Genomic DNA, 27,629 nt, shown 5'->3' on the forward strand with positions numbered 1-27,629 from the left:
TAAAGGAGACGGTTAAGTTTAGTCACTAATGGAGACGGTTAAGTTTAGACGACTAAAGGAGACGGTTAAGTTTAGACACTAAAGGAGACGGTTAAGTTTAGTCTCTAAAGGTGACGGTTAAGTTTAGACACTAAAGGAGACGGTTAAGTTTAGTCACTAAAGGAGACGGTTAAGTTTAGTCACTAAAGGAGACGGTTAAGTTTAGTCACTAAAGGAGACGGTTAAGTTTAGTCACTAAAGGAGACGGTTAAGTTTAGACACTAAAGGAGACGGTTAAGTTTAGACACTAAAGGAGACGGTTAAGTTTAGACACTAAAGGAGACGGTTAAGTTATGACAACTAAAGGAGACGGTTAAGTTTAGACACTAAAGGAGACGGTTAAGTTTAGACACTAAAGGAGACGGTTAAGTTATGACAACTAAAGGAGACGGTTAAGTTTAGACACTAAAGGAGACGGTTAAGTTTAGTCACTAATGGAGACGGTTAAGTTTAGACACTAATGGAGACGGTTAAGTTTAGACACTAAAGGAGACGGTTAAGTTTAGACGACTAAAGGAGACGGTTAAGTTTAGACACTAAAGGAGACGGTTAAGTTATGACAACTAAAGGAGACGTGGTTTGTCGTAGTTCTCGTGAACGTCTCCCTCGGTGGCGGTTCCTGATCGTAGTGCGGGTCCAGGACCCGAGCTCGTCTCAGGACATGAAGACGGACCGAGTTCTGCGCAGCTTTTCTTTCTGTCATCGAGCGAGACGAGAGGAAATGTGGCGAGGGGGGAAACAGGGCAGGAACACGCGCTCTGGAGCCGGCGGCCTGACGGGTCCGTGCTCCGGCCCTGCTTCACTCATAGATATGTCTTCATGCAAACATGTGTTGACTCATCGCTCATGTTTGTTAAACATGTGTCGGACGGAAACAAAACGCCCTCCCAGGGGAACGTTCCTGCGTCTGTAGACAGGAAGTCTGGATGGACCTGACGCGTGCCGACAGCCGGCCGACCTCCTGTCACTCTCCTGTCTGCGGAGCTTTTCACACCTGCAGAGCTTTTTACATATTTAGAGTTTTTTAACACACCTTTTTAATCACCCGACGAAACAGGTTTGGTGTTATTGTCACAGCGGCGACAGAGCTGCGTTCATCTTTTAATAATAATAAAAATAATAATAATAAACTTGATTTCCACGCCACCTTTCATACAGGAAATGGCGCCCAAATGACGCGCAGCACGTGCTCCACATGAGAAAAGACACAGAATGGACGTAAAACAGGAAGATTTTATTATTATATATAAATATAAATGTGTCAAATGAGACGAAAGATAAAACGCAGAGGTCAAAATCAAATAAAATGAGACTAGAATATGATTCAAACCCTCGTGGTGATCCAAACAAACTCAGGATAAAAAGGAAATAAGGATTAAAAAAGGTCGACTCGTCAGTTTAGCGCCAGGTTTCTTCTAAACCGTAAAAAACTTTATGGGTGAAATCGATTTATCGACAAAATTCTGACCCGGAAATCGTTTAAAATCGGGTCAAATTGAGGTAAAGGTTGAATCTGGAGAAGGAGCAGAACGGCTCCGTCTAGTGTCTCAGGATCAAAGTCGCAACAACAAAAAAGAACTCCAGCAGTCAATTCATCTCATCTCATCTTCAGCCTCTGATCCTGGATCAGGTCTCAGGGGCAGCAGCTCCAGCAGGGGACCCCAAACTTCCCTTTCCCGGGCCACATTAACCAGCTCTAACTGGGGGATCCTGAGGCGTTCCCAGGCCAGTGTGGAGATCTAATCTCTCCACCTGGTCCTGGGTCTTCCCCGAGGCCTCCTCCCAGCTGGACGTGCCTGGAACACCTCCCTAGGGAGGCGCCCAGGGTTCATCCAGACCAGATGATCCTGAACCAATTCAATTCAGTTTTATTTAAAGTGCTGAATCGTAACAAACGTTATCTCAGGACACTTTAGGGGTCGGGTTGCCAGGTTGGTTGCCGAGTGTGTCAGCGATGAATCATTTGGACTCATCAAGGGGGTCTGCAGCCTTTACTGTCAAAAGAGCCGTGTTGCCTCTTCCACCAGATAAAATTAGTCTGGAGCCGCAAAACGGATTTGATGTCACAGCTTCTAAAGCAGGGGGGTCAAAGTGATCCAGGAAAGAGGCGCTGTGGCTGCAGGTTTTCATTCCAACCAATCAAAAACACACCTGGTCCAAAAAAAATCACCTTTGTGAAGACGGTTCAGGTGATTGAATGAGTGGAGTCAGGTGTGTTTTTGCTTGGTTGGAATGGAAACCTGCAGCCACAACGACTCTTTACTGGATCACTTTGACCCCCATGTTAAAGGTTTATATAAAGTTTAGTTACCCGTCCTAGATTCGACCTTTAAAGACTCAGGTGCAGAGTTACGTTTTTATTTGTTTTAATTTCTCACGCTTCACTAACGTTGATTCTTCTTCTGTCTTTAATGTTTTATGTAAAGCACTTTGAATTAAACTGTCCTGTATAAATAAATGTGCTTTTATCAGTAGTTAGAACACAGAAATACTCTTTTTTTACCACTTTATAAAATCCACTTTGTGTTATTATTATTAATGTAAGAGCCAGAAGGACAGAGCAGCAGGAAATGGAGATAGATTATGAACACGTGCAGTGATGAGTAAATGTTCTGGTCGCTGTGATTAGCCACACGTTAACCCTGTGACTGACGTTCCTGCAGAACAGAAGCTGCTCAGAAGGAAGGAAATCAAAAATCAACTCATCCGATCGGTTCGTCAAACAACAGGAACGTGGAAAAACTGGTTCTGTCACAATCAGATCCACTCACAACAGGATTATTTATATATTTATATATATATTATTTATATATATAAATATTATTTATTCTAATTAAAGCAACAGATGAAGCAGCAACTTCTGTTTGACGTGACGTAAAAAGTCCGACAGCGAGAAAAAGCTGTGAAAATAATCAAAATATCACGTTAAACACCAAAACTGGTATCGATAGTTTCAGGTGTCTAATAGATATTTATAGAAGTCAATGAGAAAATGAGCCTGAACTTCTCTCTTGATTTACATTTTTCCTAAAGAGTTTATGAATGAATGAATAAATCATGTTTGGACCAGAAAGAAAATACTGGATGTAGCTCCATAAAGAAGTGTGATTGTATCGAAGTCAATGAGAAAATTAAACTATTTTATTATAAATAATAATCATTTTTATAATGACTTTATAATCTGAATCGCTAGTTTCAAGTCTTCTAATAAATACATCTTGATATTCTTTTATTACATTATGTTTCCATTTAAAGAAGAATAGAAGTCAATGAGACAATCATTGACTTCTATACACTGCAGCTGCAGGTGTTTAAACATAAAAAGCTCAGCAGCTGCAGGTGTTTGAATGTAAAAAGCTCAGCAGCTGCAGGTGTTTGAACATAAAAAGCTCAGCAGCTGCAGGTGTTTGAACATAAAAAGCTCAGCAGCTGCAGGTGTTTGAACGTAAAAAGCTCAGCAGCTGCAGGTGTTTAAACGTAAAAAGCTCAGCAGCTGCAGGTGTTTGAACGTAAAAAGCTCAGCAGCTGCAGGTGTTTGAACATAAAAAGCTCAGCAGCTGCAGGTGTTTGAACGTAAAAAGCTCAGCAGCTGCAGGTGTTTGAACGTAAAAAGCTCAGCAGCTGCAGGTGTTTGAACATAAAAAGCTCAGCAGCTGCAGGTGTTTGAACATAAAAAGCTCAGCAGCTGCAGGTGTTTGAACGTAAAAAGCTCAGCAGCTGCAGGTGTTTGAACGTAAAAAGCTCAGCAGCTGCAGGTGTTTGAACGTAAAAAGCTCAGCAGCTGCAGGTGTTTGAACATAAAAAGCTCAGCAGCTGCAGGTGTTTGAACGTAAAAAGCTCAGCAGCTGCAGGTGTTTGAACATAAAAAGCTCAGCAGCTGCAGGTGTTTGAACATAAAAAGCTCAGCAGCTGCAGGTGTTTAAACGTAAAAAGCTCAGCAGCTGCAGGTGTTTGAACATAAAAAGCTCAGCAGCTGCAGGTGTTTGAACATAAAAAGCTCAGCAGCTGCAGGTGTTTGAACGTAAAAAGCTCAGCAGCTGCAGGTGTTTAAACGTAAAAAGCTCAGCAGCTGCAGGTGTTTGAACGTAAAAAGCTCAGCAGCTGCAGGTGTTTGAACATAAAAAGCTCAGCAGCTGCAGGTGTTTGAACATAAAAAGCTCATCAGCTGCAGGTGGTTGAACATAAAAAGCTCAGCAGCTGCAGGTGTTTGAACGTAAAAAGCTCAGCAGCTGCAGGTGTTTGAACATAAAAAGCTCAGCAGCTGCAGGTGTTTAAACGTAAAAAGCTCAGCAGCTGCAGGTGTTGGAACATAAAAAGCTCAGCAGCTGCAGGTGTTTGAACGTAAAAAGCTCAGCAGCTGCAGGTGTTTGAACGTAAAAAGCTCAGCAGCTGCAGGTGTTTGAACATAAAAAGCTCAGCAGCTGCAGGTGTTGGAACATAAAAAGCTCAGCAGCTGCAGGTGTTTGAACATAAAAAGCTCAGCAGCTGCAGGTGTTTGAACATAAAAAGCTCAGCAGCTGCAGGTGTTTGAACGTAAAAAGCTCAGCAGCTGCAGGTGTTTGAACATAAAAAGCTCAGCAGCTGCAGGTGTTTGAACATAAAAAGCTCAGCAGCTGCAGGTGTTTGAACATAAAAAGCTCAGCAGCTGCAGGTGGTTGAACATAAAAAGCTCAGCAGCTGCAGGAACATCATCCGTGACGGACTGTGCACACATCAGCAGACACGTCTCCACTGTCACTGAACCATTAAAACTATAAATAAATAAATAAATAAATAAAAAGCCAAAGGCCCTGAAAAGCCAGTTCAGAGTGGACGTTTACAGCTTTTGTGTGACCTGGAGGCACGGATGACGGTTAATACAGACACTAATGAGTCGATTAAGTGCATTCATCGCTCCCTTCTTCTCGTCCAGCAGCTCAAAGCTTCATTAGGGGAATAATTGCTGGTTGTTATTGACACTTAAATGTGATTTCTATGAACTTGTTTGTCCACTCGTGAGTCGCTGGTGTCGCATCTTTGTGTGTTTGCTGTCAAGCTTCAGCTGCTCAGCGTGTTTGGTTGTGTTGGTTTTGTTTCAGGAGAACACAATGACGCGGACTTTGGTTTTTAGCTTATTTCCATTGAGTTTAATGTTTATATCAATTTTAATGCTTTTTTTTTGTGGTTTTATTTTTTTATACGTTGCTGAACATGGTCGAAAATGTAATATAGAAGAAGAACAAAACTCAAGGTTTTTAAATCTGAAGTACAAGTATAAAATAAAGTGTCCTCTAGGAGCATAAACGTGTGTTAAAGTGTCCTCTAGGAGCATAAACGTGTGCTAAAGTGTCCTCTAGGAGCATAAACGTGTGCTAAAGTGTCCTCTAGGAGCATAAACATGTGTTAAAGTGTCCTCTAGGAGCATAAACGTGTGTTAAAGTGTCCTCTAGGAGACTAAACGTGTGTTAAAGTGTCCTCTAGGAGCATAAACATGTGTTAAAGTGTCCTCTAGGAGCATAAACGTGTGCTCAAGTGTCCTCTAGGAGCATAAACGTGTGCTAAAGTGTCCTCTAGGAGCATAAACGTGTGTTAAAGTGTCCTCTAGGAGCATAAACGTGTGTTAAAGTGTCCTCTAGGAGCCTAAACGTGTGCTAAAGTGTCCTCTAGGAGCATAAACGTGTGTTAAAGTGTCCTCTAGGAGCATAAACGTGTGTTAAAGTGTCCTCTAGGAGCATAAACGTGTGTTAAAGTGTCCTCTAGGAGCATAAACGTGTGTTAAAGTGTCCTCTAGGAGCATAAACGTGTGTTAAAGTGTCCTCTAGGAGCATAAACGTGTGCTAAAGTGTCCTCTAGGAGCATAAACATGTGCTAAAGTGTCCTCTAGGAGCATAAACGTGTGTTAAAGTGTCCTCTAGGAGCATAAACGTGTGTTAAAGTGTCCTCTAGGAGCATAAACGTGTGTTAAAGTGTCCTCTAGGAGCATAAACGTGTGCTAAAGTGTCCTCTAGGAGCATAAACATGTGCTAAAGTGTCCTCTAGGAGCATAAACGTGTGTTAAAGTGCCCTCTAGGAGCATAAACGTGTGCTAAAGTGTCCTCTTCAGTAGCAAGGATGTGTCATTTGTGCCTATTTTTGCAGCGCTTCCTTTCCTGGTACCTGTCGCCTCACTGGTTCCTCCGGCTCACAGTCATTTACCGGTTGTGTTTTGGCGTTAGCTGGAATCGCTCTGCACCTCTGCGTGCGTGACTCTGTGGAGCAGACGTGTTTGTTGAGGTTGAACTTGCAGATCCAGTTTGTCGTGTGTGCTGCCGGACGAAACACGTCCTTCCAAGTCCCCTAAACAAGAACACACAGCGTTCAGTCACATTCTGCGTTTAGCTGCTGCCAGAAGTGACTCACAGCTTTACACCTCACACGCTCTCTAATGTACACACAGTACGATGCACTGCAGGTGTCCTTTCTGTGCCCACTCCTCATGGGTTTATGAGACAACATCACATCAAACATTATTATTCAGCTCCATCTTTGAACTTAACATTCCTTCTTCTTTACCATAAACTTTGCTACAAAATAAAAGTCCTTTTTAAATCCCGACTCCAGAAGAAATGAGCATTAATGGCCTTAAAAGACCTTTTAAAGTCCTCAAATCATCATAAACTGGGATATAAAACATCACATTAATCTCATCTCTCTATACATCTATATCTTTATACCTATAAATGAAAACAGATGTAAATGATTTAGCGTTTGTCCCTTTAACAGCAGTTTATTTCCATCTTAAAGCTCCTGTGTGATGTGTTTTAACGTGTTCTGTCACCTTCAGGACTTCCTGTTGTCTCTGTGTCTGCGTTCCCACGGTGACCTGAACGGGACGTTTCCACTTCAGCTCTACAGCAACAGAGATGCTAACAGAGCGGCTAACGTGAACAAATGAACCTGGAGTCCACACACGCTGTTCTTCTGTTCTACATTCTGCAGCGGCGCCCCCCCCCCCCCCCCCGGTGCTGGGGTTCAGGATCAGACACCGGTGCTCTCGGTAGCCTCTCCGTCGGGGTCCGTCCGAAGCACCAATGGGCTCCTTCCTTTGGGATTGACTTTGCTAATCCACTGTAATGGACTTTACTATGAGAGGAGCTGGTACAGGGGCCAGTAGGTAAGTCTTTAAAACACTCTTTAATAAACTCTGGGTTCACTAACTACGCTGTTGCTGCTTTGTTGTGTGTGTAGGGACTCTTCTCATGCTGCTGCAGAGGTTTGCTGTTATTTTCAGCAGCATTAGTGGTTAAAAAAGACCTTTGAATGCCTTCACCGTGCTGCCCCGAGCTAATCACTGTTAGCCACGTCCGGCTGTTAGCATCTCTCCTGAATTTCTACCTTAATAAAAACGGTCTCCATGGATTATTTGATGATTAAAGTGCAGAAAAAGAGCCTGGAGGAGGATTTTTACGCTGGACTTCCATTTTAAAGGCACCAGATGCTACGGTGGCTAGGCTAACGGCAGCAGGATGTGGAGCAGACATATCACTTGAACCAGTCCAGTAGGTTTGAGTCGTGTAAGGTGAAAGAGTTCAGGTGTTCGATTCCTCACGGTGGTGAGTGGTGAACTTGAACGGCGTGTGAGTGTGAAACAGGAGTGGCAGCAATGTTGGCAACGACGAAACCATTCAACACCTGAGATCATGTGGAGCGATGATGAAGAGTTTGACATATAAAAGAATCAAGATCTTCAACATTTCAGACTCACGGGGACTTGATCCGTCGCACGACAGATAAAATCAGGCGTGACACAAAGAGAAGTGATTGATAGAGGCTGCCGTTTAAACGTGTGTGTGTGTGTGTCAGCTCAAACACACTCGGCCAAGTCAGAAACTTCCACAAACTGCACACGAGAAACACACGGATGCGTCGTTTTGGTTTCATCAACACTTTCATTTGAAATCAAGCGCATGCACAACACAAACAACATCCCGTAAATAAATAACAAATACACCGGTGACACTTGTGTCTCAACGAAAACACCAAGAATTCAATGAAATACACGTTAAATACATAAATCTGCACGATCACGAGGCCTCGTTTGAGTTTTCCTGCTCTTAATGTGAAGATCTTTTCCCACGGCGTTAAATATTTTAAGGCGAATTGTGACGTCGACGTGTTGACACCGTAAATTAAATTGCTATTTAAATGTGACAGGTGTGAAGTCACTGCGGGATGGAAGAATGCTTTTGTCGTTTGACAGCAGAGGCGGCTACACATGTTCGACAGGAGCCGTCGCAGGGGTATTTAAGCCCTCGGGCTGCTGAAGCTGCAGCTGACGACGAGGACAAAGCCTCTGAGAGTGACAACGGCATCAGCGTTCACCGCTAATCTGTTCTCTAACGTTCAGAACAGAAGGTCAGAGGTGAAGCGTCAGGTAAAAGAAAACATGTGGCTCAGTGAGACCGTGGTAGAGTCTGTTCCTCATGTGACGTTCGTTTATGTGCGGTTTAAAACGATTGGAGGTTTGTGCATTTTTAAATCATCATCTCTCTGTCGGGTTAAAGACGATTCTGCATTTGTGAGTTTGTAGATTTGTTTTCCAGCTATTCTTTAAAATGATAATACTGATCATAACTCCTCTTCAGTGAAATGTGCATCCCTTGATCCAAAGGTTGGAGTCAAATGACGCGATAAACGCCCTTTTTAGGAGAGCGTGCATTAAAACTAAACCCTGGTTTGACTCATTAACTCTTAACTGTTCGTGGAACCGTTAAACTCTGGTTGGTCGATGCAGGTTATCCAGAGGAACCCTGGGGATGTTCAGCGCGGCTCGTAGGGTCTCCCTCTGCTCTGCGTCGTGTGCAGATGAGCGGCCGAGGGAAGCCAAACACAAACCAGGTGACACTTGAAGATGGGGTTTGATCTTACGGGCGTTTTTCTGAACGAGGCCCCGCGGAGCAGCAGAGGAGGAGGAGGAGGAGGGCGGGATGTTCGTGATGGAGTCATGTGAGGAAGAGCAAACAGAAAACAGGGATCGTCACATTCTTCTACACACTGAATGGAAAGGACCAAAGAGTTACATAAAGGTGGTCACGGGAGGGACGGGGAGACTTTGTCCTCTGGGCGAGGCTTCAGTAGGGTCGGCCCCGCCGCTCCTGTCTGTGGTCGCCCCTGGAAACACAAGAAAGAACGATTCAATCATCAAAAACCGACCAATGAGCAGCAACTACAGGGTGAACAGGTGTGTGTGTGTTTGTACAGTCAGGGTTTCACACAGATGATGATTCTCATGAACAGAACAAACATGAGACTTTAAGGTAGAACCCTGGTTTAAACGGAGAGAAGAAGAAAGACGCAGAGATGATCTCAATGTTCACTGTTAGCATGGCTTTAATACATTATTAATATTATTATTCAAGTAAGAAACACTTATTTTCATCTCCAAGTTCACAGCTACAAGTGATCCCGCCAAAATAAAAGGTGGACTCTCCCTGTTGTGACGTAACCCCGTTTCAAAATACTATTTCCTGGTCCAAGCCTTGTATTTCTACATCCGAGCGTTTAGACCTTTATTTTGAAAGGGTGTTAGGTGGGAAGAGTACCAATAACAAACGTGATCCTTTTGTTGTTGAAGAACACATGAAAACACTTTACGAAGTTAAAACCCTTTTTAGTAAAAGAGAGTAACTGACCTTGCGTCCATCTTTCCAGGGCCGTATCCTCCGCGGTCGCCTTCTCCTCGGCCCCCTCTGAAGCCCCCGCCGCGGTCGCCACCTCGACCCCTGAAGCCGCCGCGCTCAAACCCCCCTCTGCGCTCCCCTCCTCCTCCATAACCTCCTGCAGGCAGAAGAAGAGCCCGAGGCGTGGGGTTAATAAAGTCAAAACAATGATTTACTCTTAAATTAATATTATTACTTCTTTTTAATCGTTTTCTTCTTATTTTTATAACAAGAATAAAGACAAATAAAACCAAATGCTTTATATATATTTTGATATCTGCCTCTTTTATGAAGATGATTTGATGCATTTATTAAACACAATAATTCAGAAGAGAGCGTGCAGCGTGCAGACGAGAGCGTGCAGAAGAGAGCGTGCAGCGGCTCGACGCCACCGTTAACAGAGCGTTATCGTTCGTCACATCGTTACGTTGGCGTCCTCGTGTGCACGGTCTTTCACACACGTTAGGACGTTTGGGAGCCGCTGGTCTACGATAGAAAGTCTCACCTCTCTCCATCGGGGACATCTCACCGGCCTCCTCGGGTTTCGGGGCCTTGCACTGGTTACACTCGTTACGCCACGAGAAGTTCAGGTTTCCACAGTTTCTGCAGAGAAACGAGCACAAAAGGACAGAAATCATTTAATCATAAACACAAAATTAAAACATCTCTGTGTCATGCATTCCTAACAGCTTCTGCACAATTAGCTACAAACTTAGTTACATTTTTGTTTTGGATCGTCAGAATACGACAATTCCCCACAACGCCACAACAATAATGTCCGTTCTCCGACGACACCACGAGTAAACAAACCCTTCCATCATTCGACCGGAGCAAAGAGACCGAGAAAACAGAGGAAATGTCTTGAAATACCGGGTGATTGTGGAAGAAAGTAAAGGCGCACTCCCACTGTGCCTCCGTCCCGTGCCCCAGGACGCTTCACGGCTAAAGTCTGGTTCCTTTGACCAGTGTGAGTGCAACCGTACCACGTCTAGGAGCGGCACGCTCGATAAATCGATAAAACCTTTCACTCTTTTACTGTTTATGAGGCGGCTCGACCACAAACACAACAGGTTTTCATGTGTAACTGTGTTCACAGCAGCAGCTGGATCTCTTCAGGTCCGTGAAGCTGCTCTCGTTCTGACTCCAGGAAGAATCTGAGGCTTGTTGTTCTCATATATGTGTTTTATTATTCTATCTGCTCACAGTCTACAGATGAAGTCGTATTATGAAAGACAAACACGACACAGAGTTTGGTCATTTCACTGAGATCTTTCCTTAAACTTACTCTGTAGTATAAAATATTCGTATGCAGTTCGTTGTACAGGAGATAAAAGATGACTTACGGGTTTGAACACTTCCAGTCTCCGGCTCTCTGTTGTCCTCCTCCACCACCACCAGCTCCTCCTCCTCCTCCTCCTCCTCCTCCTCCTCCACCTCCACCTCCACCTCCACCACCGCCCCCATTGCCTCCATTGCCTCCCGGGAAGCCTCCACCTCGACCTCCTCCAAATCCACCACGACCCATCGGCCCTACACGGAGCACAGAACCAACGCAGTCAGCTCGTCTGTCAGTGTAACACGTGCTGGTGTTTGTTCCCTCCTTAATGTTTGATTCACTCCTTTATCTCTGATACTGTCAGCAGTTATAGAAGTGTGATTATAATTAGCTCCTTGAATCGGCTTTGAGCCCCGTTACACGTGCAGGTTCGATCGCTCCGGCTCAAATATTTAAACTGACAGGAAACGTCTCACCTCCTCGTCCTCGGCTTCCTCTCATCCCACCTCGGCCTCCGAAGTCGGCTCTGCGGGTGGCAAAAGAGACCTTGATAGGATTTCCATTGAAGTCTTTACCTGTGGAGGAAAGAGACTTTAGAAGGTCACAAACATGAGAAACATCAGTTTTTAAAGTGGAGAAAAAAGTATTAAAGCATCAGAAAGTCTCTGCTGATCCCCGAACTCTGTATGTTCCACACTCTCAACACTTCCTCTATCACATTCCTCAACTGCAACCGCGTCAGGGAGCAAGTGAAGACGACAACAACAACTCACCATCAAACCAGTCGATGGCAGCCTTGGCTGAGGGAGGGTCGTCGAAGGACACGGTGGCCTCGCCCTTCAGCTTCCCCGTCTCTCGGTCTGTGTACAGGTTGATCATGGGCAGGCCTGTCTTCTTGTTGATCTAAGAGGACGGAGGAGATTGAATTGTGTCATATGATAATCAGATATTTGTGTCAGGAGGTAGAGTCGTGAATGTAACTGCAGAACATCTGTTTGTGTACTTCAAAAGAAGATAATTAACATCACAGTAATGATTCAATCGGCCCTTGCAGACTTCACCCTACAGTTACTGTAAACACCATATATACACTTACACACGTATACATTAGGCGCTTATTCACGACGTGCACTGAAGAGCTACCTTAATGATCCCAATCTGCTTAAAAAAGTCTGCCACTGATTCGACAGTGTAGTCGTCTCCCAGTCCTTGCACAAAGATGGTGTTGTTATCAGCGTTATCCTGGTCTTGCACTGTTGGAGGACAACAGCAGATGTTCAGAACAAGGTTAACACACCTTTGAATGTTCACATATCACTCAATTTATGATCGGCAATAAATGACAGAGCAACAATTATGTCAATGGGGCGGGGTCAAGAATACCATCTTTTTAGACAATATCGATGGGACGGGGTCAAGAAAAGCATCTTTTTTAGACAATATCGATGGGACGGGGTCAAGAAAAGCATCTTTTTAGACAATATTGATGGGACGGGGTCAAGAAAACCATCTTTTAAGACAATATTGATGGGGCGGGGTCAAGAAAAGCATCTTTTTAGACAATATTGATGGGACAGGGTCAAGAAAAGCATCTTTTTAGACAATATCGATGGGACGGGGTCAAGAAAAGCATCTTTTTTAGACAATATCGATGGGACAAAACTTACTGAAGCCGGGTCCTCCATGTCCTGGGTCTCTTGGTCCTTGAGGGGGCAAAAATTGGAAATTAGTGGTGGAAAAGAACAAATGATAAAAAACACAGAAACTTCAACCATTGTGTCAATTCTTTATCTTATGTTCTCTCATCGTTTTCACCGAAACAGCAACTGTATTACGCCTCTACCCGCTCTGTATGTGGAGGTATGATCTCAGGAATTTACTCAGGTATTTGTCATGAACAAAACATGTTTTTTACAATCCTGTCTTTCAACACTGTTATCCTTCAAGGTCATCACTTATACGAGAGGACAATAGGTAGCCGATGTTATCTTAAGATCCAAGAAACAAGTGCACACCACATGACTTTGCACATTGTTGAGTTCCAGCCTTCAAGTTGATTGAGCGTCGGAGTTACCAGCGTACTTCTCACGGTAAACCGTGTCTTTAGTTTGGACGTTTGTTGATCCCTGACAAGTAAACACAGCCGTGTGTAATCCTCCCACACCTGATGCAGAGCCACGCAGGTCAGGCTCCACAAGTCGATGCATTTGTGTTTTCATACACTTCCTTTCAACCAACTCTTGGAACCAAGTCCAACTCATTGCCACTTAATCCCTTTTTTGTATATGTACACCGTCACCTGACACATTAATCCATGTTATTCACTCTTTCCTCATTCCTTACTAATTTCAGTTTTTACACAGCTTCATAAAGGATTATTGGATTTACCCAACACAGATCTTGAGAGTAAGGAAACCACGTTTGACACTTTGTTGTTACGGTTACCAACACTTGACCCATCATAACACCACGTTTTCAGAGCTTATCCCTGAATCACCCTAGAAACTCTTTGGTGTGTTCGGTTCCTGTCCCCTTTTGTCAGATGGACCGATGTCTGCGTCACCGGCAGCTTGATTGACCAGAGGAAAATTTCCTTCTTGAAAACAAACTTTGCATTGTGATAAAAAGCCAGAGCCAAACCCTTTCCATCAACTATTGAACCTCTTCAAACCGGTGATTGATGGTTCTCCTTAACTTTGAAGAATGTCACACTGTAAACTGACCAGGCTGCACTCATCTCGACACAACAGGTCGATGACTCACTGTTCACAAAAAAGGGCCTTCTTTCGAAAAGTGACACACCTTTTCCACGGCAACACCTTGGCATTTTGACTGTGAACAGGAACCAACAGTAAACCTCTACATTTCCTCATAAGTCTCAGTTTCACTCGTGACAGTGATTGATAAATGTGTTTCAACGACTGTGAATTAAATATACAGTAAGACCACTAAGAGAAACACAGATTGACGAGGTTTTCTAATTCATTTGTATCTAAATGTGTAGCACCTTCCTTAAATGTCACCTTCAACTACAAGCTCAAGTGTCAAGTGTTTTTAATTCAAGCAACATGCTTTTATTTCTCTGTTCTGTGGTTTTATTATTTCTGTTTTGTGAGATTCATATTGTTACTCCAGGTAAGATCTGCTGAAGGATGATCTAAAGTCTCTCTGGGGATCCAAAAGACCGTCCCCTCTGGTGCAGCACCAAAGAGCCCCGCGGAGAGAGGTGGACCGTCGGATCTACGCTCCCCTCTTCGCAGGACTTTTACACCACACGGGTGCAGAACCACAGCAAATAGGAATATGAAGGATCATCACCACCCAACCAAGAGAATATTCCTGTTTAGACACTCAGGCTAACTCCGCTGTAGCCACGAGTCCAAAACACAGAGACTCAGAGAAACCTTCTTTCCTCAGACCAGGATAGTGACCTCTGACCTCTGCAAGCTGACCCTCTCTGCGCTGCTACACGCCTACATCATTACCTTATTTATTCATTTCTATATATATATTACATTTTTAGTATTTTAAGTGTAATTCTGGCGGACGTGGCTAACAGTGATTAGCTCGGGGCAGTACGGTGAAGGCATTCAAAGGTCTTTTTTAACCACTAATGCTGCTGAAAATAACAGCAAACCAAAGCAAACAAAACAAAGCACCAATGGGCTCCTTCCTTTGGGATTGACTTTGGTAATCCACTGTAATGGACTTTACTATGAGAGGAGCTGGTACAGGGGCCAGTAGGTAAGTCTTTAAAACACTCTTTAATAAACTCTGGCTTCACTAACTACGCTGTTGGTGCTTTGTTTTCTGTGTAGGGACTCTTCTCATGCTGCTGCAGAGGTTTGCTGTTATTTTCAGCAGCATTAGTGGTTAAAAAAGACCTTTAAAAAAACTGTCTCCATGGATTATTTGATGTATGTAAGTGATGAAAAAGACCCTGGGATGATTTGGGAATTACACTTTAATGTGCACCTTATTTGCTATTTAGTATTTTTATTCTTATAGACTCCTGCATTCATATAGATCTTTTTTTTTACAGTCCTGCTCATGTTTTGTGCGTTTTTGCGATGTCTCTTTGTCTTTAAGCTCCTTGGACCCTGAATTTCCCCACGGGGATCGACAAAGTCTGTACCTTGTTTGTATCCTTTATCCTTTTACGTTTGCATATTTTTACTTGAGCGTTTATATATTTGTTTTAATGGTATCGTTGCCTCACCACTGTGTGTACAGTACGTTGTACGGGTTGAAACGGCACGATAACTCCCTCCGACTATATCAAGCTTTTACGGTATTACATAAATATTATTTACTATGACCTTTTAAAGGAAAGAAAAATTATTTTTTTGGGGGGTTGAACTTTATAAAAATTAAACCTTCTTTTTAGTAATTCATAAAGTCCCCCTTAAATACTGTCCCCCTTTCTCATATCACGGTATACACAGAAACAGGTTATATACAGTATGTATGTATATATATATATATATATATATATACATATATATATATATATATATTACACACACACCGGGCTAATACACACACATTTAAATAGAATGAAATGTTATTTATGTAAAGTTTATTTTTTATTTAAAACTTCTTCGTCAACATCGCTGGTGTGGTTTATAACTGCATCTGCACAGATTTGACCCAGCTGCACTTTAACTCCAATATTTATCATTACTGCATAATTATATAAGTGGTAAACGCTTTTGATGTGTGTGTAAAATGTGCCAAACTTATGTTTTATAGCTGTAATATCAAGGGGGTAGGAGAGTATTTGTATTTGCTTTGAAACGGCTTGAGTTTGTTATATTTGTTCACGCACTTTTGTGTTAAATCAAAAACATGAAATACACGACAAATATCTTTCGTTTGATGGTGAAACGCATGTTATCACCATAACGACTGTAGACGTCACTGTCAACACTGCTGCACCTGCTTTATCGTTTTAAATAAACACAATAAAGCTGAATAATGTAAATACAAATGATCTCCAACAGTAACCCTGCATGTTTGGATGTGGTGAGCAGATACAATAAAGGCAGTCGTGTGATCCGTGATCCGAGCTGTAAAACCACCGGCTCTATTGTTCCAGAGGGATTAACGCCACATCGTTGCGAAACCACAAACTCTCCCTTCGTTTAAAGCTCAACGTGTAACCGCATCAAGTTACTGGAACTTGACAACATTCCACAGTTGTGCAGGGAAACCAGTTTTTTTTTAAATCACTCAACTCTCACCTCTATTGTGGCATCGAACCTGCGAGTTTGCAAAATCTGAATCTCAACATCAAACCTGTTGATGCTTTTCTTGTCTTTCACACACCATCAATACTCCAACACCGCAGAACTACGTCGTGTGTGTGTGTGTTTGAACGCCCTCTGCTGGACACCTGCAGCACCTGAGATGATGATGATGCACACCTGAAGCCTCTGAGGGCTCTTACCTGTGAAGTCGTGCATCATCACTCTTTCTTTCATCGCTTATTAAGTTGAAATAACATGAAACTTCTTTTTTACAACACTTGGAAACCTCAATATTTTACGCATAACCCTGTTTTTACACCTGTGAGTACTTCGATTACTTCAAAGAACCCACTTCATGCTTTAAAGTCCCAGTGAAATGAAAAATATATTTTCTCAGTGTTCATTATTCCTTTATCTCTTGATGCCATCATCCGTGTATTTTCACCGTCTATTCTTCCTGTAAAACAGTTTCAAATGTTTGACTCGTCTTGCACTCAGGGGCGTTACCTGGGGTGTAACAGTACACTAAAGTCGCTGTTCGGTACGTACCTCGGTTTTAAGTCACGGTACGGTTCATAGTTAAAAGGGGGGAAATGTGTGTGCCCACACTTGGGATCCGCTGTTAGGGAGAGAAGGAGAAGGACGTTTCCCAGCATGCACCAGCTCTGGGTGCTGTTGTGTGGCAGCGCTTCACAGCTCCACCTACACACCTGACGTGCACACTACATCCAACACTTCTGTGTCACCATGTGCACACAGATTTCCCCCCATAGACGCTCGTCTACACGCAGAATAAAAAGTGAGAACGCAACGTCACTTTAACGTTTCCTTTCTAGGTCGTCTCTGTCTGAACGCGGCCTAAACTCACCAACTTTAAAGCAGGACAATCAAAAAGCAAAACATTTTAAATCGTTCCTTTAACTGTAAACTGCTGAAATATTCCATTTCACTGGGAGCTACGTGACGGTACGGACACCAGAGATGCTCAAACTTCCGTTTCACGGGGACTTTAAGTGAACTCCTCCTTTTAGCTTTGACTCCTTAAACTCAACAAACCTTTTTTTTTTTGCTCAAGTGTTTTTGTTTTTTTTGTCACTTACCACCAAACTTATTGAATCCTCCACGATCGCCCATTCTGATGAGGAGGAAGAGAGAAACAACACGCATTGAAGGCCGGTGCTGACGGGTTGACCTTCACCTTCACAGTCTCACTTTAACCCGCCCCTCTTTGGTTGGCACTGAACCTCTGCTTAGTCTTGTTTAGAGTCTCTTGGATAAACCTCAGGGACAAGAGGCCGGTTTAAAGACCTTGTCGTGTGTTCACAGCTGACATTTACCATTTTAAACCTGAAGTTCTATCAAGTCCTTAAGTGACTTGTTTGCACCCATTTTATTTCACCATATATTGGTTTTATGTCAATTAACCAACCCAGACATTAACACCTTCGATCCCCGGATGGGTGTTGGGTATTTTAGGTCTCAGGCAACCTTTACTTTTAACAGGTGTTTCTCGTGATCTCCCCAATGACTTGTGTTTTCAATCATCCTTTCCTCCAACTACAAGAAGACTATTAACTGTCTGCACACTTCCCCCTTTTTGCAATTTCCCAAACAAAGGCTTAAGAGCAGGAAGCCAGCCTGGAGAGAAGGTAAAAGCCTAGGAGAAGATTCAAAGATTGATTAAAGCAGAGTATGACACAGTGGGGGCTGGTTGGGAAGGTGGTGGTAACAGGTGAGAAAGATGGAATGTTTAGTGTAAAGGCCACAGTTTACGAAGAACCACGTGTGACCGTAGAGTAAAAAACTCAAATTAAAAAGGATTAGTTGTTGCTTTTTGTGCAACATTTTCTTCCTTAAGGCTTCATCCACACGACAACGTTTTCATTCAAAACAAAAACGACCTCCCTCCACACAAGCGTTATACTGCGTCCATAGTAACACGCCTGAAATCACCACATCCCGCTGATGTACACCGGGCGTTTGCGTGCGATGGTGAAAAGTCAGATCGGAGATTTAAGGCGCGCTCACACTGTCCAACCGTCCCGTGCCCCAGCACGTTCCACGGCTTAAGTCTGGTTCCTTTGACCAGTGTGAGTGCAACCGTACCGCGTCTAGGAGCGGCACGCTTGCTTTACAAAAGCCCACCTCTCCCGTTTGGAAGAGGTGGGCTTTTGTAAAGCACGTTTGCACGTGTACGAGCACGAGCGTGCGCACGTGTACGAGCACCAGGCCTACGGCAGTTCTGAGGTCATTTCCTGTGCGCCTGTTGGGACGTAGAAAACAGAAGGAGGGACCATGCGCGGACATTTCAAACAATGGCGGTGAAAGGTTCACGTTGGTGTGATGCGGAGGTGGAGTGTTTACTGCAGATTTGGTCGATGAAAAGATTCAAAAACAGTCGACAAGACGCACAAAAACTCAGAGGTCTACGGAAAGATCTGGAAACAAAGCCACGCAAACCGTAGCGGCCTCAGCGGCGTACAGAGAGTGGACACCAGGCATAAACGTGGAGAAAGAAACAAGCCTTTAAAGGTAAACGAAGCCGCGTGGATGGAGCCTCAGAGATAAAACTATGTTGAGTTCACACTTCAAAACACTTTTGGTACCTTTTATAAAACAGCACAGACTCGTCATTAAACCAAAATGTCACATCTAGTTTGAAATAAGGAGGTCTTTTTGTTTAATCCATGTTCCTCTATTCACTTAAGAACCATTTAAACTCTTCAAAACTTAAAGACAATATGAAATATTGTTATAACACAGCTGGTCCGTGCTCAGTGCCGTCTGCCCTCTTAAAGGAAACTGCGGTGACGCTTTGGGGACTGAGATCCAGATATTTTAACAATGGAGAAGCTGATTCAAATACATCAGATATCGTCCGTGATGGGTGGAAGAACATACAATGAAATGGAAACTAATTTGTCTCTACGTTCATCACGAACATCACAAGGAAGAACAATAATGAGCCACCTCTGTGACAAAGACGTCAACTTACCATACGCTTTCTGCTTCAGCTGTATTGTGTGATTTCTGCCCTGTATAGTTGGGTTTAGTTTTTAGAATATTTATATCTTTTCTAAAGGTTGAATATGTAGAAACTTTATTAAGGATATATTTTCAGGGGCACAGAATGAAAGTAAAAACCATCTTTAGTCTGAATGAATATTTTAAATGTTTGACTTTCTGTCCCGTTGTGTTTCCATGGCAGCAACCAATAGCGTTGGGCATTGCTGGTTGCCAGGGTTGTCTGTTGTTGGGTGCAGCTACTGTAGGCTGGCACTGGGTGAAATGGAGTTAGCCGATCCTGCAGCTGCTTGGGAGCCTCAGTGAAGGGGGCGTTCTTTGTCCCAGCAGCTGAGTGAGCGGAGACGGGCAACAACCAGAGTCACTATAGGCCGAGCATTCACTCCATGGACTGAGAGAAAGGAGAGGAACGCCATTCAAACGCACGCCCACATGGCTACGCTGCTCCTTGATGCTAACATCACTTTCATCTGTACTTAGCTGGAACGGCTAACGCTAACGGCTAACGCTAACTGTCAGTCAAACTCCTCTAATCCTTGTTTTTTCTGGAGGGGACGGGTTCAAACAGGCTCAAACAGACTCCGGTCTCCTGGAGCTACTGGGCCGGGTCTGACCAACCTGGCAACCCCACTGCTGGACTTCTTTTTTGTTGTTGGGACAAAGATCTGGAGACGCTAGATGGAGCCGTTCTGCTCATTCTCCAGATTCAAAGTGTGCACAGAAAATACAGTTGGAAGAAACGACGTCTTAGCTCAAGTGTTGCATCACAGCCACCAATCTCATTCTCCGGTTGTGTTCGATGCTGCGTGTTTACTTTTCCTTTTTGTGTTTAACGGAACTTCCTTTTAAAGATATACTCAGTTTAGAAGTGCAGTATTTCCGTTGTTTATCACCTGGTTTGAGTGTGATCATACCAGAATGTTGTTTTGTTTTTTGTTTTTTAAATCTCTGCTCGAGCCCCGAGCTCTTTTGGATCATCCCACAGTCCTGTACAGTTGTGTTTACAGTCATAAAAAAGACCACTAACAGACTAAAAGACCACTGTATAGCTGCAAAGGTAACCGTAGCAACACCCCCATGCACCACATACAGCCAAACCCCTACACGCCCACGCCAACTGGGCAAAACGTTCAGTGGAATCATATTGTGATATGATTTTATTGTGTATTGTTTTCAATTCATTGTTCATTTAACATAAATTACATTTGGTTACACTGTATTTTACATAAATTCAGGCCTTGACAGGTTTGTGTCCCCAGAGCCAAGTAATCTCTCACTGTGTTACTTCAGAGATTCACACGATTCACATGTTGGTCATTTAAGATAATCTTGTGTTTTATGATCAAGCAAAAGTGCGGCCTTAAGTCTCTGTTTAGTTCTCTCACTCAAAGTTCATGAACTGGATCAAAGAACTGTTCATAACTCTGCCTCTTGAAAAGATGAATTACATTATTTTAAGGTGAACAATCAAGAGAAACTATAGAAAAGATCTCAGTGGGACTAAAAAGGAGCCTATTGAGGATGAGTCCAGCTCCACACATGACCTCTCCCTCCGTCAGACGACAGCAGCAGCTTTTAAAGGACAGATATTAGTGCTTTCTACCCTGGTGTTGTTTGGTAACTCGTTTTATTTTACCGCCCACCTCAGTGGGGTCTTACCCACAGTTGCAGCACAGGACTTAAAGTGCGTCTGACCTCAGTTTAACTCAGGGAGCAGCTGCGAAACACAGATGCACTTTAAATATGTTTTAACCTGTGACATGTGCGTGCACGGCGCTCTGCTCTGGATTTGTGCCGTCGTCTCTGCAGACGTCAAAACAAAGGAACTGCTTTGTGGTAGCCCAACACCTCTAAACCGTTTTTCTACTTCGTCTTCCTCGCCGCAGTTCCACGCGTGACCGCATGGCTGCGCTTCTGTCGGGACAGCGTGGACACTGGATGGTTTCTGAACACTCACCCCATGCCTCCTCTTCCTCTTGGTCCACCTCGACCACCTCGGTCGAAACCGCGATCGTATCCGCCACCGCCGCGCCCTCCAAATCCGCCCCCGCGGCTCCTGCCACCACGGCCGTCCTGTCCTCCGTAGCCTCCGTCGGGACTGCCGTAACCTCCACCTCCGCTCAACGGTGGGCTTTCATCTCCATATCCTGAGCCAGAGGCAAGACATTCAGACCTCGACAGATTTATTAGTTTGAGAACGCGTTGTTAGAGCGCCATCCCTTACCTCCACCTTGACCGTACTGGCTCTGCTGGCTGTAGCTCTGCGGAGGGGGGGAGTTGTAGCTCGGAGGCTGGTTGTAGTGACCTCCTCCGTGTTGGGATGGTGGTTGGTGGCTCCCGCTGCCTCCATAGCCACCGCTCTGACCTCCACTGCCGCCGTAACCACCTCCACTCTGCCCGCCGCTCGGTGGCTGGTTGTAGCCAGAAGCCTGCGAGTTACCTTCATATCTGGAGACGGTTCAGAGGAGAGAGGCGTTAAAACGATGTTGATGTAAAAATAAAGGTGCGTTGTGATTGGTAGGTGTTACCCTGCGGAGGATGGAGGAGGCGGCTGCTGCTGCTGCTGCTGACTGTACCCAGAGAAAGACGACTGCTGGTTGTAGCTGGTGTTGGAGGGCTGGTTGCTGTTGTAGCCTCCAGGGCTGTAGGAATGATTATAACCACCTCCACCACCCTGGTTAGAGGGTGGAGAACCGTACCCTGCAGGGAGAAGGGAGGAGACGGGACACGGCGTTAACTCATTTACCTCAGCGTGGGAGTGTACAGCTGTGCGGCGTGGGACAGTCTTCCTCTACCTGACTGGGATTGACCGTAGCTGCCGTACCCCCCCTGACTGTAGGAGCCGGGGCTGCTGTCAGAGCTCTGGTTGTAGCCTCCTCCGTAGCCCTGCTGGCCGTAGCTCTGGCCAGAAGGCTGACCGTAGCCCTGGTTAGCACCGCCGCCTCCACCGCCACTACCACCACCACCACCACCTCCACCATAGGACCCATAGCTGCGAGAGGTTTGAAAAAACATTTACACAACACTAAAAACTTATAAACACCACCACAGCCACTTCCTGTTTGCTCCAAAGCGTCAGTTCTCTGAGTGTCCACTAGGGGCAGGTTTCATAACAGAGCAGTTTCTCATTGAGCCCCATGTTAAACAGGCCGTTTACACAGCATCATTAAACCTGTTTAAGGACAAAAGAACATTCTAGTCTGTGTGTTTAGATCATATCTCCATGACAACACTGAGGGGGAGGGGCTAGTTTTTAGTTTATAGATGACAGCAGCACGTGAGGCCGCGCCCTCATCCCCGTGAAAACAAACTGCCGTAATCAGCCTTTCTTTACGTTAACCGGCCTGGAAACCTCCTGCGATCACCAACGTTAGTCAGGCGGACAGATGTATTACACCGTCACAGAGCGATGATTGTTATTTAAATAAATATCAAAGAGTTGGTGAATGTTTGTCCAGTTTACCGGAGGAGATGTGGGCGTCCAGACGTATCACACACACACACACACACAGACACACACATTTATTCTACCTCACTGAATCAGCAGGTAATGCGGAACTATGACACTGATCCCTTTCTCTGTCCTTAATATCCTGTCGTTTTAGTTTTACTCTGTGAAACAGCCGTGGCTTTGTCCACCTGAGGTTAAACTTCTCCCTCTGCAGGCGCATGCACACACGCACGCACGCACGCACGCACGACGGAGACGCTAGGTTTGTTTTTCAGTCTTCACTTCACTCCAGAATACACAGATTTAATTCCATGGTTGCTTATAGTTTTTCTTGGTTTAACGCAAATTTACCAAAACAAACCAAAATGATGGGTTTCTAATTTATGTGTTTCTATGAGAATAAAGGGTGCTCTGTGGAAAATACTACATTTAAAGAGTAAATACAGGGTTCGTTCACCTTTACAAGGTCAAATTCAAGCACTTTCAAGGTGGATTTTCAAGCTTTTCCAGCACCTTACAGCTGTGGTGAATTACAGATTTCTACAATACAAAAATATTATTTTATCACGTTAAAGGTGATTTTATTCTGCTACAATCAACTAACCTTGTTTTTGTAATAACACAGGGATAATTCCTGTTCTGTAGTTGTTTGTTGTGAAAAAATGCAGATACAGTTTTAAGCATTTTTAAGCACTTCATCAGAAATTCAAGCACTTTTCAATCTTTTCAAACAAAACATTTAAATTTAAGCATTTTCAAGGATTTCAAGCACCTGAACGAACCTTGTAAATATATATAAACATGCAAATCTCGTAAAAGCTCTGTTCTATATCACTGATATAATGATATATCATATATTGCATGTACATAAACATATACATTAGTATTTTATTTGACCATCATCCTGCCACTGCACCTTAATCTCATGCTTATTTCTGTGTTTCTACTTATTTCTTACACCCAGATATCTTTATTTGATCTTATTTTTATTCTATTGCATCATATTCAGTTGTACCACATTGTTGCAACTAAATAATTTCCCTTCAGGGATAAATAAAGTAATTATCCATCTATAACATCATTAACACTTACTGTAGCGCCCCCTTCACCTCTCATAAAAACAGCTGCTGACTGATTTTACCCCAAAATGAATAATTATAATGTTTAAATAGTGTAAACCGTCACTTCTTCATTATAAAAGCTTCTGTTTTAATGTCAGCGCACTGCTCCCCCGTGTGGCCGGAGGTTCACACACACAGAGACAGACACACGCTCTGACACTTACCCTTGACCCGATGTTTGGGAATAATCTACGGAAGAAACAAAACAGAGCGTCAATACAAGAAACAAAGTGTTGGTTTTTAACAATATACATTTAACAGGACTGTTGCTACGTGCTTGGTTCAATCTGTATTTTACCTTTTACTTGTTGTTTCAGTTTTATTTATATAGTTGATAAATTGAACAGTACGTCCAATCTTTGTTTATTTCTTTGCACTGTTCAGTTTTTGTGTTTTCTGTTTCTCTTGCACGATTTAAATCCTAGACATTATTTATTTATTGTGTATATATTTTGTACTAATTGCACCGCGGGTCGGAGGGAAACACATGTTGGACTCCTCTGTGTGTCTGGCACATATTGCAGAGTTGACACTAAAGCTGACTTTAACTTTATGTTTTATTATAGTTTGCACTTTTGCACTGATGGTATTTATTATTGCATTATTACTTTGCTGCTGGACACTGTTTTCAACACTTTTTGGAATAAAAACATATGATTTAAATATTAAAAAACACAGATGAGAATCTGGTCTAACATTGGAAGAATGTATTGTTTAGAAACATTCATTAATGAACGATTAATCTTATTATATTGACATTAAACACGCCCATAAATGCAAAATCATTACATTAATAAGAGGCTGTGTTTTCTTGCTTTTACTCACGAGTTCAGACAAAATGTTCTTTTAATCCGATGTTCACTTAATTAAAAAGAAATTAAAAGTGTAACGTGTGCGTCCCTAAAGGTGTTTATACATTCAAGCTTTGTTTCGTTTCCTTTCCCTTATTATTACGACTTTATATTATTTTATTCTTCTTTCTCGTGTTTATTGTTCTTATTTCAGCACAGATGTGTTAGTGGGAAGCTGTTTTTGTATTAAATAAAGTTTGTTTAAAAAAACAACAAGAGCAACCTAGATAATAGCATGCATGGAGGAGTAAACCGGAATTAAGTCTCAATAAATACAGAAATGAATGCATGAATAAATGTATAAATATATACATAAATACAGGAATAATAAATAAATAAATACATACAGAAATGAATCAAATGCTGAAATAAATGACTATAAATTAATACATAAATAAATGCATAAATAAATAAATATACAAATAAATACAGGAAAAAATACATACATACAGTAATGAATAAATAAATGCTGAAATAAATGACTAGAAATAAATAAATACATAAATAAATGACTAAATAAATACATACAGGAATAAATAAATAAATGCTAATATAAATGAAAACATACAGAAATTAATAAATAAATTAATACAAATGAATGCATGATTAAATATATAAATAAATAAACAACTAAAAAATGTATATATAAATAAAAAAGATGGATACATAAATAAATGCTTTACATTTATTTCTACATTTTTGTTCACTGACATTTATTTAATTCTGTATTTTTGTGTCCACATGTTAATCAGGGAGGAGGTCCCGTTTATTTACACACTCATTTATTTCTGCATTTATTTTATTTTATGTATTTATTCATGCAATTATTTCTGCATTTATTTAATTTAATGTATTTATTTACACACTCATTTATTTCTGCATTTATTTTATTTAATGTATTTATTTACGCAATTATTTATTTATCCTGTATTTATTTTTATATGTACTTATGCATTTATATATTTATGCATATTCCTGTATTTATTTACACATGTATTTAAGCATTCATTTTAGTATTTATTCATGCATTTATTAATGTATTCCTGAATTTATGAATTTGTTCCTGTATTTATTAATTTATTCCTGTATTTATTAATTTGTTCCTGTATTTATTAATTTATTCACGCATTAATTTATGCATTTATTAATTTATTCCTGTATTTATTAACTTGTTCCTGTATTTATTAATTTATTCACGTAGTAATTTATGCATTTATTAATTTATTCACGTATTAATTTATGCATTTATTAATTTATTCCTGTATTTATTAATTTGTTCCTGTATTTATTTACACATTTATTAATTTATTCTTGTATTTATTAATTTATTTCAGTATTTATTTACACATTTATTAATTTATTCCTGTATTTATTTCAGTATTTAATAATTGAGACTAAATTCATGTTTAGTCCCTCATTAGCATGTAGCCCGTTAAGCTAAATGCTAAACTAAAAGCTACCGGGATAAACCGGTAAACGGTAACGTTAGCTTTTACGGTTGCACCATGTAACATGTTACCTGCCGGCACCGGGAGGTCCTTCTACCGTCATGTTCAAACCAAATAACAGTTAAACCGTTAAATCAAACCGCCGTTAAACGCTCATTTAAACAGACACAGTTAGCATCTACGGTTAGCCGTTAACTGCCGTTAACCGACGTTAACTGACAGGTCGCGAGCGCCGGGTAACGGTAACCGTCACATCAGAGTGACCGTTATTTTTTCACCGGAGACGGGTTTCTTACCGTTAGACGCCATGTTGTTGATGTGACGGACGACAAGCAGCCGGTAACCGTCGATGAAGCCAATCAAACGTGCTGTTAACGGAACCGAGGCGGAGGAGGAGGAGGAGGGGGGACCGGGGTGAAGATGCACGGACACCGGTGTGTGTCTCTTTAACAGGCCGGCCCTGCAGCTCCTCCTGCGGCCGCGGGGTGGCGCGAAAACAGCCATTTTGAATCAGTGTCCTCTCGTAAATCACGTGTAATCTTCCTCTTTTATCCTCTTTTTATCTTTTATTGATAATAATTATTTGTAATTATTTGTAAATATTGTTTTGCTCTACCCAACTGGTTATTATTATTATTATTATTATTATTATTATTATTAAATGCTTTATAAAGAATATTATTGGATACTTTATATATTAATGCTGCATCATGTTTTTGTGAGATTTAATATGAATCAGATTTATTGCCAATTTACAAGATTTGGTGCATAAAATAAACACAATAGATACAAAGTAATGCAACAGTCAAGATGCAAAATGACTAAATTAGATGCAAAACCACCACAAAAAGATGCAAAATGACTAAAAATAGATGCAAAACCACCACAAAAAGATGCAAAATGACTAAAAATAGATGCAAAACCACCACAAAAAGATGCAAAATGACTAAAAATAGATGCAAAACCACCACAAAAAGATGCAAAATGACTAAAAATAGATGCAAAACCACCACAAAAAGATGCAAAGTGACTAAAAATAGATGCAAAACCACCACAAAAAGATGCAAAATGACTAAAAATAGATAAAAACCAGCACAAAAAGATGCAAAATGACTAAAAATAGATACAAAACCACCACAAAAAGATGCAAAATGACTAAAAATAGATGCAAAACCACCACAAAAAGATGCAAAATGACTAAAAATAGATGCAAAACCACCACAAAAAGATGCAAAACCACCACAAAAAGATGCAAAATGACTAAAAATAGATGCAAAACCAGCACAAAAAGATGCAAAATGACTAAAAATAGATGCAAAACCACCACAAAAAGATGCAAAATGACTAAAAATAGATGCAAAACCACCACAAAAAGATGCAAAACCACCACAAAAAGATGCAAAATGACTAAAAATAGATGCAAAACCAGCACAAAAAGATGCAAAGTGACTAAAAATAGATGAAAAGTGTTTATTGTTTTTACAGGTGGAGTA

At 42.0% G+C, this 27,629-nt stretch overlaps 1 protein-coding gene across 1 annotated transcript; it reads right to left on the minus strand.

Annotated features, from left to right (window-relative positions):
- Positions 1–7,993: 7,993 nt before the first annotated feature.
- Positions 7,994–26,640, minus strand: fus (FUS RNA binding protein; the record flags this gene model as incomplete). The annotated part of the gene is made up of 15 exons (XM_083931191.1): positions 7,994–9,168; positions 9,690–9,834; positions 10,222–10,319; positions 11,060–11,246; positions 11,469–11,567; positions 11,766–11,895; positions 12,136–12,245; positions 12,660–12,695; positions 17,342–17,376; positions 21,223–21,412; positions 21,490–21,713; positions 21,794–21,965; positions 22,061–22,257; positions 24,002–24,026; positions 26,433–26,640. The coding sequence occupies 15 exons, from the start codon at positions 26,638–26,640 to the stop codon at positions 9,129–9,131; spliced, it is 1,896 nt and encodes a 631-aa protein (XP_083787317.1). The 3' UTR covers positions 7,994–9,128.
- Between the last annotated feature and the right edge of the window lie 989 nt (positions 26,641–27,629).

This window comes from Echiichthys vipera (assembly GCF_963691815.1).
Source record: "Echiichthys vipera genome assembly, chromosome: 17".
In the NCBI taxonomy this organism is placed as follows: Eukaryota; Metazoa; Chordata; class Actinopteri; order Perciformes; family Trachinidae; genus Echiichthys; species Echiichthys vipera.